Source organism: Eumetopias jubatus, unplaced genomic scaffold (assembly GCF_037043125.1).
Source record: "Eumetopias jubatus isolate StellerSeaLion01/CBP00866 unplaced genomic scaffold, mEumJub1_p1.0 scaffold_8, whole genome shotgun sequence".
NCBI classification, from domain to species: domain Eukaryota; kingdom Metazoa; phylum Chordata; class Mammalia; order Carnivora; family Otariidae; genus Eumetopias; species Eumetopias jubatus.
Genome location: NW_028274814.1, coordinates 126,491,465 through 126,512,025, shown reverse-complemented (window position 1 = coordinate 126,512,025; position 20,561 = coordinate 126,491,465). Strand labels below are relative to the sequence as shown.

Below are 20,561 nucleotides of genomic sequence, written 5' to 3'. Positions count from 1 at the left end.
ATCCTCCCTTACACAGCTGAATGTAGTTAAAGCCTTACACATGGTATATCTACTGAAATAATAAATAACGGCTAGCAAGCATTATTACGAGCATGGTTGGCTGTTATTAGTAATTATCTCTGCCTTTGCCCATGGACTGAGCTCTCTGAGGGCAGAGACTGATTCCCATTCATCTTTGAATCCTCAGCACCCAGATGCATATCCATGAGGTGTCTGCTAACTGAATTAAACTTCTCTCAACAACAAAAGAGGTGGAAGTGGATTCAAAGACAAAAACAAGCATATTTCTTTCAGAAGTAAACCTAAGAACTCTCTTCAGCAACTTGTACCTGCACAGCCTTCCTCCATCAGAGGAAATATAGACACATCGATCTGTGAGATTTGTTGAGATGGAAACGAACTCATTGATATATCCTGCTCTTCGCATCAGGCGAAACGTATTCACCAGCTTCCTGTGGTCTCGAATGACACCCAGGATGTTACCTGAGCAGAGAGAAGAACATGATAAGAGCAACAAAGAATGGATTGCTTCGACTGAAAATATCCACGCAATAAAGCTGAGCAGCAGCCCCGAGTCGTCCTCTGAAAGCTCTGTTACTCGGCGGGGCAGCCAGGCCACGGGCTGCAGGAAAGAAACACAGGAGAGTGGCCATGGCACCCGACAACCTGAGTCTACGGGGAGTCCTACCACATGCTGGGTGGAGTCACAAAAACTAGCCTCATGTTCCTCACCGGTCAGCACAAGGCTGGGGGCAGAAACTCGAGGTCCAGATCCCCCAGGTTCGAACACTGGTTCAATCACTTCCACAGGGCTGATGGGAGGATGAAATGAGTTGACCCTCCGCAGCACCCAGTAATGGCTACTCTTCAACTGCTCTTCGTGTCATTGTCATCTGAGAAATGAGGAAGACGGACTTTGGGCCCCAGGGTCAGCGTGAGGACTCAGAGGGGTCCCGGGTGACAGTGCAGAGTAAGGGCTCTATCAGCGCTAGCTGCTGGGATATACTGAAGGAGGTGGCCAGGGAACAGCCCTATTTGCTGGTCAGCGGCCTGTGCAGGGAACGACTTAGGCCCCCAGAGCGGGAGGAAAGGGAAGAAGAGCATGGGAGCTGAGTGGTCAGGACGAGCGCCTGGAGGACATGCAAAGGCACAGGCACCCAGACCACCAAATCCCAAGTACAAAGGATGAGGCACACTCGCTGCCGAGGCTCCGGAGGACTCTGAAGGGGGTGAAAGAAGCAACTGAAGCATGAGCTGAAAGAGAGGGACCTCTTGCTACAGCCTGTTGACAATCCCTCACTGAGTGGCTGAATATAAGTCAACTCGCTGTCAGGGCTGATCTGACTGTTTTTGCAGAATGTCTCACATATTTAGCTTGAACTTAACGATAACGCATTGAGCCTTTTCTGCTGTGGATCAGCTGGAGCTGTGAAAGGGCAGAAGGCAGCCAGTCTCTGCAATGCGATCTTGGGCTCTGACAGTGGGATCCTCTCAGACCCTGAGGACCTGGTCAGTGGGATAACGGTTTCTGTCACCATTTTTCTACCTTTAACTTAAGGCCCTCTGGGCCCAGAATTGAAGTTTATTTGTCCGTAAACACCTGGATGATAACGGCTTCCCTCTACCTTCCCACCCAAAGACTGATCAGGCTCCACAGGTCTCCATAACACACTCACCATTGAGGAAGACGAGAAACACATTTGGATAAGAGAGCTCTTCCCCACATAATAAATTCACATCTTCTACCCCCAGGTTACTGGCTAATTTAACAATGGGTCCATCTTCCATGTCAGTTGTGATGTGTGTCATAAGGGCCAAGTTTTTCACCAAACCACAAGCCTAAAAGACAAAAGATACTCATTTCTAAGAACGGCCATTAGTAATACAAAGTACGGGGTTTGTATCTGAAAAAAGCTCACCGCTTTGCTGGTGGCAATGAAAAACAGTACAGCCTTGTAGGGGACACTCTGGAGATTCATACCAGAGACTTAAAAACGTATACACAGAAGAATTTATCCTAAGGTAATAAACAAGGATATAAACATAGATTTCGCCATAGAAATGCTCAGCAAAGTGCTATTTGAAATGGCAAATAAGAACGGCATCATGAACGCTCCCTCAAAAAAAGAAATTGATTACATAAGCTGCTACTCCCCGACAACGGAACGCCATGGTCATTAAGATGACACTGTATAGAAAAAGTAAAGGAAAACACTGATAGATCTGGGTACCTAAAAATATACAACTGGCCAGAAATGAGTCAACAATTAGTCAATGCCCAGTACTCTATAAAGCTTCTTGGTCAGAAAAGGCAAAGAAAAGACCGAAGAACTGCTCCAATTCAGAGACTAAGGAGATGTGGCAACTGGAAACAATGTGTAATCCTGGGCCAGAAAAGAGACACTGGTGGGGTAACTGGCAAGATTTGAGTAAGGTATAGATTCTATAATCTATAGATTATAACCCTGTTATCAATGTGAATTTCATAAGGTTGATAACTGAGTGACGGTCGTGTAAGATGTTCATATTTGGGGAATCTAGATGAGGGACTATGGAAATTCTTTTTACTATTTTTGCAACTTTTGTGTACATCTGAAATTACTTCAAAGTGAAAAAGAAAATATTTTTAAATTTTTATACAACCAAAGAACAATCTAAGACAAAACATGAACAAGGATTTAACACAGCAAGTAGAAAACAAAACAGTTGAGACACGTAACGTGTAGGATTTTATCTTTGATTCTTTGAAACCATCTGCTGTGGTGATGCACAAAATAGGTACTTCAAGGAGGTTAGCTGAAACAAACTCTGGGAAATTCAGTGTTCCAAAGCCCAAGGGGTGTAAGTTATGCAAATCTGACAAGCTGCATACTTCTAGTGTGAACTTCCATATGGTTTAAGATAAATTAGGAGAAGAATGATAATTTTCTAAAAATCTTAACTCTGTATGGACTTCTATTTTCACCTCCCCCGAGTCATAACAAATTCCCACACTCTGGAACTTACATCTTTCACATGTCATAACAAACGTACTGCTTCATTCAGCAGAGATCTGTGGGGCCTCTACTGTGAACAAGGCTCTGTGCTAGGAGCTCGCGACAGAATGGGAACCTAACAAGGTTCCTTCCTCCGGAAGTTTACAGCTGACAACGAACACCAACAACGGTCAGCATGAAGGAGAAAGGGCCGTGATGCAGAACCTCTGTCAGCTGCCTGGTTTTGTGCTCCCTGTTGGCTGCCACTACAAGTCTGGTGCCCTCTAAGTACACCCAAGGAAAATAAGGAGTCGCTTAAAAGGAAATCCCGGTGAACACCATACAGTTGCTGCAGCAGTAATCTGCATATATCACCACTTTTAGAAATATAGCCAGCATTTTGTGGGGAAAAAAAAAAGAGAGAGATCCCCATGAACAAAGGTGAGGAGTCTATCAATGTTCCCTCACATGCTTACGGTTGTATGGTTTGATTCTTGGGGACAGGCTAAACAAGCAAGAACACGGGGACCATATTTCTATTTAGGTGCGATACTAAATCGAAGGCCTCTGTCGGTACTGGTTTTCGAATGACACGGATGTTGTCCTGACAGGCTGCATCAATTATTTCCCTGCCAGAGAAGTGGCTGACCCAAATACGGATATGGCCTGGAGGAATGGGGGCAGAAGGAGAACATCAGCAATAGGCGTCACCTCTGACATAGCTGAGGCTCTGCGGCTACCTTACCTCTCCTTCAGGAGTGTCCGAAGGACAGAGCATTCCCCACTGAGACGGCTGCAGGGAACGAGGACCACTCACTTTCCTTGTTTTTTCAAACTGAGAAGAGATTCTTGTCATCATGCCCAGTGCGGATATATAAGACAAGCGAGAGAGAACTTGAGTCACACCCTGGCGGTCCATTTTAAATCTCTTTAGAGACCAATTTCCCTGTAGAATGGGGAAAAAAAAAGACATAAGACCACCCCTGATCTGCTCATATATTGCCTGATACTTTGCAGTCACTCTGAGAGGTTCATCACAGGAACTATTTCTTTGTGAAATTAAAGCCGTGATGTATATTCAGAAATCAAAATATCACAATTAAAATGAAAATTGAGCCAGGTCACTCACTGGGGTTTTCTAGCACTTTCATGAATATCACCTGTGTCTAGCAACCAGGTCAGAACGTTTTGATGTATCAACATTATCACATCACACTGTTTACTTTCTGAAGAACTAATTATATCCTGAACAAGCCAGTTCAACCAGAGATTTCCACTGGAAGCAGTAAGCTAATTAATAGAACACTAGCAATTTCTACACACATTTTAAGGTAAAAGTAGCTCGAAGCTCAAAGAGATAATTTCATAATATGCTATTATTTGGATGTCTTCCAAAATCTGTCTTTATTAGAGGAAAATATAATAGAAAATGACCCCAAAAATGATTCCAATAGCAGGTATCAGGGATAATGAAAAAACTGTGTGCTTTTTTTTTTTTAAAGATTTTATTTATTTGATAGAGAGAGACACAGCGAGAGGGGGAACACAAGCAGAGGGAGGGAGAGAGGGAGTAGCAGGCTTCCTGCCAAGCAGGGAGCCCGATGCGGGGCTCAATCCCAGGACCCTGGGATCATGACCTGAGCCGAAGGCAGACGCTTAACGACTGAGCCACCCAGGCGCCCCTAAACTGTAGGCTTCTTAATCAAGGTTAAAAATTGTATATATATTATATGAAGAAATACTATATATTCTCTGTGGCTATCATGTCAATCTTAAAATAGATTCATAGGAAATAAATCTTGAACATTTATTTTATCTCCTATGCACCGAGTATACTGTTTTAAATATACACATTAAATACTCTGAAAGATAATTTAAAGATGAATGTTAGGAATGGTTAAATTTTCAATTCATGGCAACATGAACAGTAGAAAACAGTATGCATATAAAAGTGAAGTAGAAAATGTCCAAAAAAATTACTGATTCAATAATCTCTCTGATTCAAAAGAAAAAATTACATCTTCTAAATGGTGGGTCTTCATTTTTCTTTTGAGATTCTGATGAAAGCTATGTCTGTTCTCTTGGGAAAAATGCACGTAGGCCCTTGAACACAAGATTTTACATCCCACTTCCAGGGAGGACTCACGGATCCCAGGCTAAAAACTGTAATAGGAGAAAAATTGCTTGAGTTTCAGAAGGAGATAAGGTGATCTGCTTGAATTAAAATATGGGACTCTGGGGGAGTTCCCTCACAAACTAAAGTTTAATCATTATTATTTAATATCTATCACTGCAGAAACTTGAGGTTTCCGATAACATGGAAGAGAGTCAAATCTAGGAAGAAACTGTCTATTACACAGCAAAGAAACAGAGCGAACACATTTATTTCACGAGTTAACATCTTCTGTTGCTTTTTCAGTTAACTCCTTTTCTGCTCTGAAAGGGAGTAAGCTTGGTAAACCGACTGGTGCCCAGAGAGTAGGCGCGAGGAAGGTAAATAAATATTCTGCACAGAGCTAAAATAAGGCTGCAGCTGCTGGCAAATAGGAAGTAGGTGGGGAGTAAAGCCAAGATGTCCAACAAGAGGATCTGTTCTTGTATTCTGCGCGAGTCTTACAAAAGGGAAAGAAGAGGAACAGACAAGGAGTCTAAAACTGCTCTTCCAAGAAAACGTTATTTGTTGAAAATATGCTACTAATGGTAACACAGAATTTTAGAAGCTGATCCTCTCCCGGATGCCGACGCACTGGGGTCCACCAGCAACAAGGTCTACTGCAGACTTTTTGAGAAAGCAGTTTTCTCCAGGAGGTAAAGCAGTGTCACTAAGGGGCAAAAGAACTACTCTAAAAAGCTATCATGACCTGAAAACCATGGGTCGGGAAGCAAGGAAAAGTCATTTTACCAGACGTGTGTTCAAGTGCCCTTTGGAGGCTTCTCTCAAATATCCGGGGATCTACTTTCACACACGTTTGGGTCACAAGAGTTGAATGTGCCTAGAACGGGCACAAAGGCCCCAGGTCAGTTCCAGTTAGAGGGGGCTGTCACTGCAGGGGCTGTCCGCACAGACCCACCGGCTAGTTTCTAAAGACTCTCACTGCAGCAAGTCTGCCATTAATTCTTTCATTGTTATATTCCATACCATTTTGTGGGGGTGAAATCCCATCTGTAAAATCAATTTTATGTCTGGCATACAAAACACGACTAGACTTCATCAGATAGACCTATAGTCGTGATGCTTTAAGAAAGGGAGCCAAAACCCATCTGATAACCCTTTATGAACAGCCAGGGGCCCTGCACAGACAGCAGCTGCCCAGGCCTGAATTCATCACTCACGTGAGGAACAGCTGATAGCCCTTTGAGGAAAATAAACCTACAATGAAATGAAACACTTTGTATTGTTTTGGACAAAAGTTATTAATAAACCTACTTGCACCATGTCAGTTTTATTACAGAAAAAAATGGGAAGTATCCATTAAAAGAATGGCTATTACTAGTTAAACAAAAAGATCTTTCCTCTATGTAAGAGGATCTGTTTTCTTTTTTTTTATTTTTTAAAAGATTTTATTTGTCTATTTGACAGAGAGAGAGACAGCGAGAGAGGGAACACAAGTAGGGGGAGTGGGAGAGGGAGAAGCAGGCTTCCCGCGGAGCAGGGAGCCCGATGTGGGACTCCATCCCAGGACCCTGGGATCATGACCTTGAGCCAAAGGCAGACGCTTAACAACTGAGCCACCCAGGCGCCCCGAGGATCTGTTTTCTTATCGCCTTATAGAACAAGGACTATAATTTGGCAATAAAGCTACATAGCAGCAAAATTCCTAGTGATTAACATTTAAACTGTATTAAACATTAAACTGTATTACATTAAACATGTAAACATTAACATTTAAACAGTCTTTCAAAGTAGAAAATTTATGATTTGTAAACAATCTTTAAATATATATTTCCATCTAGAGTCCCCAAGTCCTTTAAACTTCCATTCCACAGAATAGATATATAACTAAGTCACAAAACCCTAAACAAATGACTGAAGACTTACTGTAGAAATGGCATTCACCATGCCGTTGGTAATCTGGTCCTGACGCATGTGCTTCACAACATCAAACTGAGCTGCTCTTTGCTTAGGAATCACCTGGTCTGCAATCTTCTTCATTTCAGAATTAAATTTTTTGAATAAATCTTCAAAAAGTAGTGATAAAAGCTATAAAAAAAAATGGTGAACTTTCAGAATGCATTACTAGTCTATTTAATAAACTTTAGGTGTTTACTAAACTGTTTTTAAAAAAAGATGGGGAAACTGCTTAATAATGAAGAAATATTTTAAAATTCAATTTGATAAGTATGTACTTTTCTATGTGCTTATCACCATACTAGGCATTGGGAATAAGAGCAAAAAAAATGATGACACAATTTCTGCACTCAAAGACATTTAATTTAGACCAGTCACTTCCAGACTTTTAGATTTCACTGACCAGTGACCTAAGTTTTAATCTTACAAATAAAAATAACTAAAACCCCAAAAAGGGGGGGGGGGGAGAATTACCACTAAAAGAAAGTCTGACAACACGGAAGATGTGGTGCCATTTGGACCTCTCCTACATCCCTGGTAAAAATGTAAATTGGCACAACTACTTGGAGGACAGTTCGCCATTAATCTAGTCTTCCCTAAGCCCCCTCATTTCCTCCCCTAGGTACATCCCCACAGCAGAGCTCCTCAAACTTCAGCATGCATGTTAATCACGATCAAGGATTGTTAAAACCAAATTGCTGGCCCCACCCCTACAGTTTCTAATTCAATAGGTCCAAGAATTTGCATTTCTAACAAGTTCCCAGGAGATGCCAGAGCTGCTGGTGGGGGAAGGGCACCTTGAGAATCACTGCCCTCCAGAAATGTGCATCTGTATACAGATACAAGATGTTCACAGCAGCATTATTTGTATGAGCTAAAAACTGAAAGCCATACAAATAATATTTAGTTAGACAAATTGTGGCATACTCTGAAATGATGGAACACTATAAAGCAATGAAAATGAACAAAAATAAAATGAAATGAACAAGATCATGGCTGGATCTTTAAAAGCATAATATTGAGTGAAAGAAGCCACACACAAAAGCATATGTATGGTATGATTCCATTTACATAAGGCTCAAAACCAGCAAAACTGAACTTGAATTCTATGGCAACACTCTAGTGAAAAGCAAGGACATGAATACCATAAAAATCAGGCTGGGGGAGGATTTTGATCAGTCTGGAGCGTGTTGTGGGGGGGACTTCTACTAAAGTGTTCAAATGATTTCATCTTTCGATCTGAGGGCTATTTACAAAGGTATTTGTTTTGTAACAACTTGGTAAGCTGAAATTTATGTTTCAGGCACTTTTCTGTGTGTAATATTTCCTTATAAAAAGGAAATATTAATACAAGGTTATAATACAATACCCATCAATTACTCTGACATCATATCTCATTTTTCAAAAGGACATTTTAACACCAAAAAATGGCAGAGCAAATAATCTCAGAAGAAAACCACAAAAAAGTAAATACAATTTGCTTGATAAAACTCATACCAGCCATCCTTGCTCATTCTTCTCCAGACCAGTGAAAACTGGACCACGGACTCACACCAATCCTCAGACCAGTGGTCTGGGCACAAGTCTACATAAGCAGAGAACGATGTAAGGGCAACAGAGACCAAAGTAAAGTTTGAAACAAGACAGTTCAGCCTATGCTAGAAAAAAAAATAAAGTATTTAAGCCCTCACGCTAAGATTATTGGATGACAGTATTAATGACTGATTTCATGAAACAGATGAACAGCAGAGGTGGAAAGAAGGCTAGGATCTAAAGGGAGTGGCGGGCTTAAGAAAGATTTGCAAATTCCACATCCAGTAGGAAGCAGAAAGCCAGAAAACAATATCCCTTCCACTCTAATAATAAAAAAAGATAAATCAACTACGAAAATCATACATTTCTGGAGTCCAGCTGAGAGGTAAGATTGAAAGGCACCCAGGGGAACTGAATACAAGGGGTGACAGTCCGTCTAGGGAGAGAGAGGACACATGACAGAGATGACGTCTGCCGCAGAAGAAGAAATAGGACAAAATTTTAAGGACTTCTCAAATGCCAAATGTGAGCTACCATGGAAGCTTAGAACCCTTCAGAACCTCACACACAAGAGGATCTGCACTCACAAGCTCTTTTCCGTGGAGTGCTCCCAAAAGACTGGAGTCAAACAAAAGACCGAAAAAGGTTCTTTCATTGGAACAAGCAAAAAAACCTATTTCCCTGGACTTTTGCTCAGATGAACCGTCAGGAAACCCTCCTGCCAACATAGTTCCAGGGAAAGGGGACATGCACTGAGAGAGGGATAGAAGCCTTCTGTCCCTGAGGCTGGAAAGCCCCCCTGCTCCCACCATAAGCCTTGCATCCAGTAATAAGCAACGGCAAACCTACCGCTGGAGGAAGGCCAGCAAACCCTTTGGCCACCAATTCCAGGAAAAAGTACAAGGCCAGATGGAGGAGGAAGAGAAGCCAAACTGCATCTTTCCCTGGGAGAGGAGCAGGAAACACTCTTGGGTCAAGGATCCTGCACTGGTACATAGCAGGGACCGGAAACCAGAGGGAAGGGCAGGAAACTGAAAGCTTTGCTTTATAAAATTGGGGAACAGGACAGAATGCCCATTCTTACCACTTCTATTCAACACGGTATTGGGGGTACCATTCAGTGAACTATGGCAAGAAAAAGAAAATATATAAATGTTGGAAAGGAAGAAGTAAAAGTGTCATTACTCGCAGATAAACTGTATGTCCATATAAGAAAACCCAAAGAGTCTTAAAAAAAAAAAATTACTAGAACCAGTGAGTTTATTAGCAAGCCTGCAAGATACAAGGTTAGTATACAAAAAGAAATTGTATTTAAATTTTTTATAAAGATTTATTTGAGAGAGAGAGAGAGAGGGGGCGCGACAGAGGGAGATGGAGAAAGAAGAGAATCTCAAGCAGACTCAATGAGGAGCACGGGGCCCAATGCAGGGCTCTATCTCGTGACCGTGAGATCATGACCTGAGCCAAAACCAAGAGTTAGGCGCTTAACTGACTGAGCCACCCAGGTGCCCCCCAAAATAAATTATATTTAAAACATTACTGAGAGACATTAAAGAGAATCTCAACAGCAGAGATATACTATGTTCACGGATTAGAAGACTCAGTATTATTTAGATGTCAATTCTAACCCAAATTATTCTATAAATTTAATCAAAATCTCAATAAAAACACTAGCAGGCTTTTTTCCTTTAATGGAGATGCTTATTCTAACATTTAAATAAAAACGTTAAAACTCCTCAGCTTATGTTGATAGAAAGGAAAAAAAAAACCCTTCATCTGTGGAAGAAACGAGCGAGCTAAATCAGTATTCCGTAACCTGGTTTAAAAAAAAAAAAAATCTAACAAGCATTTACCCTTCCTTTCCCATATAAATTATGTCTCAGAGTAACCAAAGAGATGATAATGAAAAATATTCTTTATTGAAAATTCTAGCTAAAAAGAGCAGAAAGAGTAAATTAAAGTATCACTATTTTGCATGCCCTAATCAAACAATGGATAATGGAATAATCATCGTCAGCTGTTAAAACCATCAGAAGAACAGCTGATGGGGAACTTTACAATAGATGAATCAGGGCCCCAAACACCTAAACCCAGTGATCAATTCCAATGACACAAAGTGTAGATACAACCAGTCATATTCCTCCATCTAGGATAGAACAGCCAACTGTACAATGCAACCCATGAAGCGGTCTAGCCAAAAAAAAAACAAAACAGATCTTGAATACGATCTAGCCTCTGAATTTAATTCCTGGTTTACAAGAAATTCAGAGAGAGAAATATAGAATATATATATATATACACACACACACACATAAAGACACCATGAGGATACCATCAGCAAAACCCAGAATTAAAAAAAAACAAACTTTAAATCAATAAGAAAAATGCAAATCAATACCGCAAGGAGATGCCACTTTACACCCACTAGGCAAAAGTGTTCAAAGTTTGATACTAAGGCATGGGATGGAGATCACGGGGAACTCTTATATAGTACAACATACAAATATTTGGGAAACTAGTTTGACATTCTCCAGTTAAACTGAAGATTTAACTTGACTCCAGGACTAGGCATTCCTATTTGTAGAAATTCTTGCATGTGGGCACCAGAAAATATAAATAAGAATGTTAATATTTTTTTAAAAGGGAAATCATACAAAGGGATGATCAGTAGAATAATCTTTATTTATCATAAATATATATCTTTATATATTTATTAAATATTTATATTATAAATATATTTATCATAAATATATTATAAATCTTTTATTTATAAATATAAAAAGATTTATCATAAATGTTACTCATAAAAACATTTATGTTGTTTATCATAAATTATAAATATATTTGTTTTTATCATAAATATATCTATATCTTCTATATCACATCATATTCCATATATACAACAGAATATAAAACTGGAAGTACAGTGACATGCAACAATATAGATATTAAAAACAATGCTGAGCGAAGAAAAATGTTACAGAAAAATGTGTATGGTATGAATCTATTTTTACAAGACTCAAAAATAAGCAAAACATATTGCAATAAAATATTTAAATATTTTAAATTTTTTAAATTAAAAATTTAATGATGTAATAAAAAAAGTGCAAAAATTCAGGATGGGGGAAAAAAGAGGAACAGAGTAAGGAAGAAATACACTGGTAAATGGAATGGTATTAATAACGGTTGATTATTAAGAATTACTTGACAGCGGCTCTGAGGGTGATTTTGTTCATACCCTTTGTAACTGACATATGTAACATTTTAATTTTTATTTTCACATTAAAATTACATAATAAAAATTAAATGATAGTAAACCATGGTGACTGAAACAGTGTAAGCACAGAAGCCAAATCAACGAAATGGAATAGGAAGTCTTAAAAACAGACGAGGATGGTTCTTTTTCCAGAATTGGTAGAGTAGCTCCTATCAGATGGACTCACCTGCTGATAATAGTTATGAACTCCGGACAAACTATTAAAACTACCCGAAGTCACCAGAGACTGTCCAAAAGCAGGCAGAAACTGGAGGAAAGCCAACGTTTCTCAGAAGTGACTGGCACTGGGTACAATTCCTGTTTTTAAGGCTTTTCAATTAAGGGGAGGCCACATTGGCAAGAAGGGTCCAAGCTACGTTGAGAAGCTAAACCTCGGAGAGAGACCTGCCATCTTACTGGATTGAAGACCCAGATGAGAAAGATCTGAGCTATGGGAGAAAACCCCCAAATTATGTGTGTCAACTTAGCCCAAATCTCTGACTGACCCCTGAGGTGTGGCCCAAGTCTGGGTGGAGGTTGTAACTGCTTCTTCCAATACAGTAGAAATAAAGCTGATAAATAATTAGGTCATTAAGGCCACATGGGTTCTGTCTCATTCATGGGAAGCATTCGTGCGGAGCCCGGAGCCACCCCGACAGCACAGCACTGGACAGATCAGGTCCTAGCCAAGAGCCTTCCAGCCCTCCCCACAGCCGTTAGTGGAACACTACCAACTGACCTCCATCAACACCATCTGAAACAGAAGAATCAAAAAGCCAAATCCTGCCTGAATTCCTGACCCACAAAACTGTGAGATAGCATGCAACGTAGCAACAGATAACCAAAACACGATTTATAAAAAGTTCTTGAAACTAAAGAGGTGGCTCACTACTAATAAATAGCAGGTACGCTTCTTCAAATATAATGGATATTACAAGTATTTAAGTTCCTCTGTAAAACTGATTCTTTTTTTTTTCCTTTGTAGGCATTTTTTTTCCCTTTAAAAGAGGAAGAAAAAAGCTTGACATATCTGTAATGTAAGTTACCTAACAAAGCCTTAAAGTAACATCACGGGGGTGTGACACATACGCTGTTTACTTACGAGGGAATTCCGAAACTCAGTGAAACCATGTAAGCTAAAGATTTCCAAGTTCCATACTGACTATATTCTTGAATGTTTATAACCTGTACGTAGTTTTTGGCCTCACAAGGAAGAAGATACTGAAAGCAAATGAGTCTTCTCCTCGAGCACCTTACTACCGAAGTAAGAATTTCCAAAGTGGAATGTGATTTTAAGTTAGGCACGTCCTTCCACTTTTCTACTAAAGTCAGCTTTGCAGAGAGGAAAGCCAGGATCCTCGACTTGCATGTACCATGTCAGAAGTGTTCTAAAAAAGAAAACTTCCTCCTCGGAGAGCTTAATCCTTTCTCCCACTCAGACCCAGCAGCTTCACTCATGGGAAGGAAGGATATGGGAATGGAAGCAGGGGCGGAGGGGTGAGTGGGATGGAGATGCCCCCACTGCAGCAACTTCCTGTGCAAACTGGCAGAAGGGGACTTGAGTAAGCGTCCTGGATAGAAGCAAGTGCCCTTCACCTAAACCACAGAAGCTCGGCTCCATTTCAATTAGCCCCTTACACTTAGACTTTTGTTGTCTCAAAGTATGACAGAGATTTTTGGACTCCAGCTGAATTCATTGTGGCCCCCTGCTTCAAACACGAGGAAACACACCTCATCCTAAATTAAGTAAAACACAAGGGCACGCTCCACAGAACGATTGCCTCATTAGATTTCTTTCTCCACCTCTAGATTTTTGGTTCAAGAGAAATTCCGTTCTCCAGTTCACAGGGCAGTGGGAGACTACAGGGCCACGCTGCACCATAAGCCACATTATTTAGGTCAAGAGTAAAATGATTAAAAGAGATGAAGCGCTGGTGGTAATATTCAACACCTTTCCTTGCCGGTACGAGGCCTTCCAGCCTGTTTCCGACAGGAACACTGAAGAGCAAATTATATTTAAAGGGAAAAAAAAAATGCTGACAGCTCATCAATTGATTTGCAATGAAAATGCTAAAAAAAATTAATAAAGAAGTTAAGCTGCTGAAATACAGTTTCACCAATTAGCTTAATGTCAGAGAATTCTAATTAGGCGCCTTGAGATTGCTATTTAGTGTTAAGCCTTCAGAGTGCCAAATTCTCCTTTTCACACAAACTGGTTGCAAAATTAAAGACATTAGGCAGCCTTAATTACATTATCAGAACAGCTGGGATTAGGCAATCTCTGAAGTCAAGACGGCAGTCTTTTGTCACAGGGTGAAAATCCCTGGCTTTCCTGGGTGCCGGATTTTTGGTGCCGTTCCATATCTCACCCATACAAAGCAAGCTGCATTAGAAACAAAAAATTCGCAGACAAAGAATAGAGTAATGCTCAGCAAATAATGAACACATTACCGAAAAAGAAAAGGTAGGTGAAAAGATTAAGCCTGAAATCGGTAGGTTTTGCTCACACCTCTACTGGCGGCCGGCCTGCCAGCCCTCTGGTGGCAGAAAGACTGAGGGAAAGCTCTGTGAACCCACTTGGCCAGTGGAGACAGCGCTGTTATCTAAAGCTGAAGCACATTTATCCTCCCTCGTCCCATGGGGTGTGAAATTAGCAGCTATTGTTTTTACACATTTTTGCCAACACAATGCCTTTTATGTCTTTACATTGTTTATAAAGCAATGTTTTCTTGCACATGGGAACCCTCTTTTTAATTCTAATTTTTTAAGCAACAGGATAGTCTCTCCTCTCCTGACTCCATTCCTTATTCCTCTAAACAATCAGTATTTTTTTTTAATGGCCTCATTTAACAGCATGGTTTTTTCCAATTAAGAAACTGTAAATATTGGGATTGATGGTGGTGGGGATACCATAATACCCTGAACAGAAGTCAATCTGAAGGTGGTGGAAAAACCCACCTGCTAGCACCGACCATTAACCACACAGAACTTCTCCAGTAGTCCAGACAGTAACCCTTTTCTAAAACCTAAAATTGCTATCATTTTTTAATCCTAGTTTTTAAATTTTAGTTGTATTATCTGTTATCCTAGCCATCATCATCTGCCATCTGGAATACTGCCACAGCCTTCTAACTGGGTCACTTCCTGGCCTGTTCGTCTCCAAATCTGATCTTCCTAAACTGAAAATCAGATCCTCTCACCTCCCTGGTTAAAACTCTTGAATGGTTTTCCACTGCATGGAAAACTCAAACCAAACCCCCCTTCCATGGCCCACGGGCTAGTTCTCCAATGTCCTCCTCACCCCCACACCTCAAGCAGTCCAGCCAGGTGATCCTCTCCCAGCTCCCCAGGCCGGAACTGTGCGGGGATGGACACACTCGCAAGGGTCTCTTGCTGGAATGCAGTTCCCAAGGTTGCGTGAGACGAGCATCTTCTCATCCAAGTCTAGGCAGGAATGTCTGAGGGCTCAGCTTAAAATATATCACTTTTTTCAAAGAGATCTTTCCTGATCATCCTGATGAAGTAACATCCCTTTCCCCCACCAACACCCCAGCTCTCAACATTAGCCTGTTTGGGGTTTTCTTTAAACACATAAGACTGTTTCCTATTATCTCATTTCTTTCCTGTTCACTTGTTCACTGTCTCTCTCTCCTACCAAAATGCACGTTTGAAAGCAGGTGCCTCACAGAGTGTCGCTCACTGACACATCCTCTGGTGCCTAGTAGCTTTACATGGGAATTCGAGAGATGAATATCAATGATTCCTGTCCTCGATGAGCTTACTGTCTAAGAGGGGGAAGAAGCTTGCAGGTGAAGAATCATGTATACTTGAGCATGTAAATAAAGACCTGAACCAAGTGCCACTGGCATTTGGAAGACAGAGCAACTAACTTCTCCTGGGGTTCACAGAAGTTTTCAGAGAGGGTGACTCCAAGAATGAAGAATGGGCGGGAGCTCCTCACTAGGGGGAGGGAAGAGGGAGATGAGGCAGGGACCACTGAGACAGAAGGCCTGACTCGAAGGCAGGGAGGATAAAAGAGCATCCTGGTGTGCTTGGGAAGGTCGAAGTGGCCTGCCTGGGCAGAAGCAAGGCTGGGAAGGTGCACTGATGCAAGATTACCAGGGATCCTGGGAGCCCTATTCAAGAGGCTACACTCGGTTCTGTAGAGCCATCAAACTTCCGTAATTCCACAGAGGAGTTGCAGGGGAAGGAAAAGTAGTCAGGGAGGCTCCCCTTTGATTTAATACTGGGATTCTGAGGAAGCGTGCATGCTTTGAAAAACCTTGAACCCCACGCCCGAAGCTCAGGCGGGCTGACATAAAGTAATTGAATCACCTGTCCTGCCAACTCCAATCGTTTGTTACCATAGTAGTCTCGGTCATCCACTTTATTATCTCCTTGGGCCAGAATTACTCTTCGCACCATCACAGCAGTGTAGATACACTTCGCTCGGAAATTGAATTCTTTAACCTGTAATTCAGGAGTAGAAAAAATTTCAGAGACAATGCGTGTTAGCTACTATCAACTCCTTCCTTCCCTGTACATTTCATGTCACTCCTTCAAAGAGGTGGTGCCCACCAACTCTCCTTGGGCTGGTCTGCGAACTTGTACTTGCCACTTCCTTTCTCTGGGTCCCAAGGCACCAGGGCAGAAGGCCAGGACACTCTGCTGGGGACAGAGAGGCTGCTTGGAAAGGCACTGGGGAGCCAGAGACACTCACTGTTGCTATTTGACTTTTAAATGGTCTTTCCAGTCATCCAGAGGAGTTTAAAATTCTGTTGAGTCCCAGATTTCATATTAAGAATTTTCTAATTCTTTGAATTAGCTCAAAACACCTATAATTGGCAGCCAAAGGGCAGAATCAGAGACCTGTATGCTTTTTAGCCAGCAAGATGTTTTAAAATAAGAAATTCCTGTGTGTAGGTGGTCACTGTCCACTTCCACAGCCCTTGACATTCCTTTATGATCAGCTCCTGAAGGCAGAGTATGTAACTCCCGAATTAGATCATTCATGAAAAACACACACGTGGTAACTCATTATAAACCAGACTATGTGGTTAGCAAGATTGGCTAACAAATAATTCTATCACTTAGAAAGAGTAACATTATATTAGAGAGGAATGATTACTCTCGCCCACACCCCACATGCCAACATGACCAACCTCTATTTAATGATAAATGAATAAGAACTAAATACAATTGACCTTTGAACAACACAGGTTAGGGGCACTGACCCCTCACACATTCAAAAATCTGTGTATAACTTTTAACTCCGCCAAAACTTAATTACTACTAGCCTACTGTTGACCAGAAGCCTTACTGAGAACATAAACAGTAAATTAACACATACTTTGATTGTTATATACTATTTTCTTATAATAAAGTAACGTACAAAAAAGAAAATTTTATTAAGAAAATCATAAAATACATTTACAGTGCTGTACTATACTTACTGCAAGAAAAAAACAACACATTTCTAAGTGGACCCATGGAATTCAAACCCTTGTTATTCGAGGGTCAACTATATCAAGGGTCAGAAGATGGATTCTAGCTCTCTCTCTGACCAGTAACCAGCTGGGGGACAAGACAAACCATCCAGCTTGTCTGGACCCGAGCATCTTCACTGTAAGTAAAGGAGGCTGGACAGTGTGACCTCTAAAATTCAAAGTCTAAGAAATGAACCATCCAGGATTTTAAAAAGTATCTATGGTGGTAATGGTAGCACAATAGTGAGAATGTACTCGAGGCCACAGAACCGTACACTTAAAGATGGTAAATTTTATGTTATGTATTTTACAATAAAAGAGAGTATATGAGCAAGGCACTGTAAGCTTGTTTCATTTAAAAACATCTAACACCATCTCTGTCCTTCAAAACCATGAAATCAAGTAGCAGCACTCATATATGTCTGAATATAGGAAACCAATTTTAGATTGAAACAAGAGAAAATAAACATGATGCTAATGACAGCATACGGCTAACATTCCCTAAGTTCAAATAAACTACTGATAATGGAAGGTGATTTCCAGGGGGCAGCCCAGCTTTAGAGTCTCTCTCTTTTCTTATGGAACTAAATAATGTAAACCTGCACTCAAAGTTCTTTAGCAGACGGGCCCGAGGACCACAGTTCTGAACTGCACAGGTGCTACTCACCGGCACGTGTGTCAGGATGGTAGAAGCCAGGAGCTCTCTTGCCTCTTCTATCTTTGTCTTCTTTGGTCCACCTCCCCACATCCTTTGCCTCCTTACTTTGTTCCCTATATATTTTAATGCCTATAAAAACAGAATATCATGATGTTTGAATGACACCCATTGGAGGGAATTTATTAAACACCTACACACAAAACACTATAAACAAAAAGATGAGGATCCTAGCTACCGAGAATGCTGCATGAGGCTGAGTCAAAAATCAACATTCCTCTTGAATTAATAACAAAGTAGCATTATATGCTATACCCTTAAACTAGTTCCCTTTTTATAATTTGTTTTCTTACTACAAAACTGATACATGATCACTGTAGGAAAGTTAGAATATACAAATGAAAAGATATGAATATACACACACACATATATACACATTATGTATACAAAGCCACCAACCCTCCACCCAGAGAGAACCACAGTCCACAGTTAATATTCTGGAGCTGTACTTTTTTCCCCTCAAAAAGGAATCACACCATGTGAAGACCTCTATCCTGAAAGCTGCAGAGCACTGCTGAGGGAAAATAAAACCTAAGTAAATCAAGGGTTATGCTGTTTTCATGGACTGGAAGCTTTAATAGTATTAAATGGCTTACTGTTAAAATTCTCTCCAAACTGATCAACAGACACATCGTAATTGTTCCTGGAAATTAATACTCCTGGCAGGTTTTTTAAAAAACAAAAATAAGGGATGCCTGGGTGGCTCAGTCAGTTAAGCGTCTGCCTTCAGCTCAGGTCAAGATCCCAGGGTCCTGGGATCGAGTCCCACATTGGGCTCCCTACTCCACAGGGAGCCTGCTTCTCCCTCTGCCTGCCGTTCCCCCTGCTTGTGCACGCTCTCTCTTTCTCTCTGACAAATAAATAAAATCTTTAAAAAAGAGAGATTAAACAAAAAACAAAAATCGATTGATTCTAAAATTGAATGCAAATGCAAAAGACCTAGAAGAGCTGAAACACTCCTGAAAAAGTAAAGTTGAAGGATTTATATTACATGCTTTCGATTAGAAAGCTATGGTAATCAAGACAGTGTGAGAATGGCATAAGGGCAGACAAATAGATCAATGGAACAAAATATGTCCAGAAATAAACCCATGCTTTTATGGTCCGAGGATTTTTGTCAAAGGTGCTAAAGCAATTAAACAGGCAGGGGAAAATCTTTTCAACAAATGTTGAAATATCTACATCTAAATATCCACAAAGTAAAAAATTAACTTTGACCCCTACCTCACACCAAATAAAAAAAATTAGTTTAAGTGGATTTTAGACATAAGTATAAAACTAAAACTATAAAGCTTCTAGAAAAAAAACCAGAATATATTCTTGCCCTTAGGGTAGGTGAAATTTCTTTACACAGGACAAAGAAATTGATAACCATAAGATAAACAACAAAAACCTCTTGATAATTAGATTTAATCAAAATTAAAACTACTCATCAAAAGACACAGTTACAATAATGAACAGGGAAGCAATGGACAAAGAGAAAATAGTTACAATAATAAATCTGACAAGGGACTTATATCCAGGACACTTTTTTTAAAGTATCAGAAATTCAGTACTAAACAGACAACTCAGGGCGCCTGGGTGGCTCAGTCGGTTAGACGTCTGCCTTTGGCTCAGGTCATGATCCCAGGGTCCTGGGATCGAGCCCCGCATCGGGCTCCCTGCTCTGTGGGGAAGCCTGCTTCTCTCTCTCCCACTCCCTGCTTGTGTTCCCTTTCTCGCTGTGTCTCTCTCTGTCAAATAAATAAATAAAATCTTTAAAAAAAAATAAAAAAAAACTCAGTGAGGAAAACAAGCAAAAGATTTGGATACTTCATGAACAAAGTCAGTAGTAAGTCCATGAAAAGTGTCCAACATCATTAGCCATCAGGGAAATACGTATTAAAACCATAGCGGTATAGACACCACCCAATACCTAGTAGAATGGCTAAAGTTGAAAAGACAGACAAGACCAAATGCCGGTGAGGACATGACGCAATCAGAACTCTCACACATTGCGGGGTGGGGGGGGGCGGTGAGGGGAGAACGACTGCAAAATGATACAATTACTTTGGGAAAAGGTTTAGCAGTTACAAAAATTACATACGTAACCGCTCTTTGATCCAGCAATCCTATTTGTAGGTATTTATCCAAGAGACATTCTGACCTGTTCAGGCAAAGACTTGTACAGGAATGTTTACAGTAACTTTAGTCATAAGACCCAGACCCATCAACAGGAAACGATAAACTGTGGGTCAGTCGTACAATGGAATACTACTCAGCAACAACGGACAAATGACGTAAAATATCAGACAGGACACTCAGCAGAAGAAGCTGGATGCAAAAGAGCATATTCTTCATAATTCCAAATACATAAAGTTCTAAAACGGGCACCATTAACCTGTGGTGAAAAACCAGAACAGTGGGGAAGAAAATCAGAGGATGGAGGTGAAAAGGACTAAGAAGGGACATGAGGGAACTTCCCGAGGTCATGGAAAAATATTCTACATCTTATGCAAAACTGTGTACATTTGCACATTTCAGCACA

At 40.6% G+C, this 20,561-nt stretch overlaps 1 protein-coding gene across 2 annotated transcripts in view; it reads right to left on the bottom strand.

The window, feature by feature from the left end:
* Window positions 1-20,561, bottom strand: part of POLR3B (RNA polymerase III subunit B) — a 110,426-nt gene that overhangs the window by 54,222 nt on the left and 35,643 nt on the right. For both annotated transcript variants that reach the window (XM_028121624.2, XM_028121625.2), the window contains 6 exons: window positions 17,987-18,106; window positions 16,169-16,303; window positions 7,015-7,176; window positions 3,721-3,921; window positions 1,677-1,839; window positions 330-483 (listed from right to left, as the gene is read on the bottom strand). In XM_028121624.2, coding sequence (XP_027977425.1) covers window positions 330-483; window positions 1,677-1,839; window positions 3,721-3,921; window positions 7,015-7,176; window positions 16,169-16,303; window positions 17,987-18,106 — 935 coding nt within the window. The remainder of the gene's footprint in view (window positions 1-329; window positions 484-1,676; window positions 1,840-3,720; window positions 3,922-7,014; window positions 7,177-16,168; window positions 16,304-17,986; window positions 18,107-20,561) is intronic.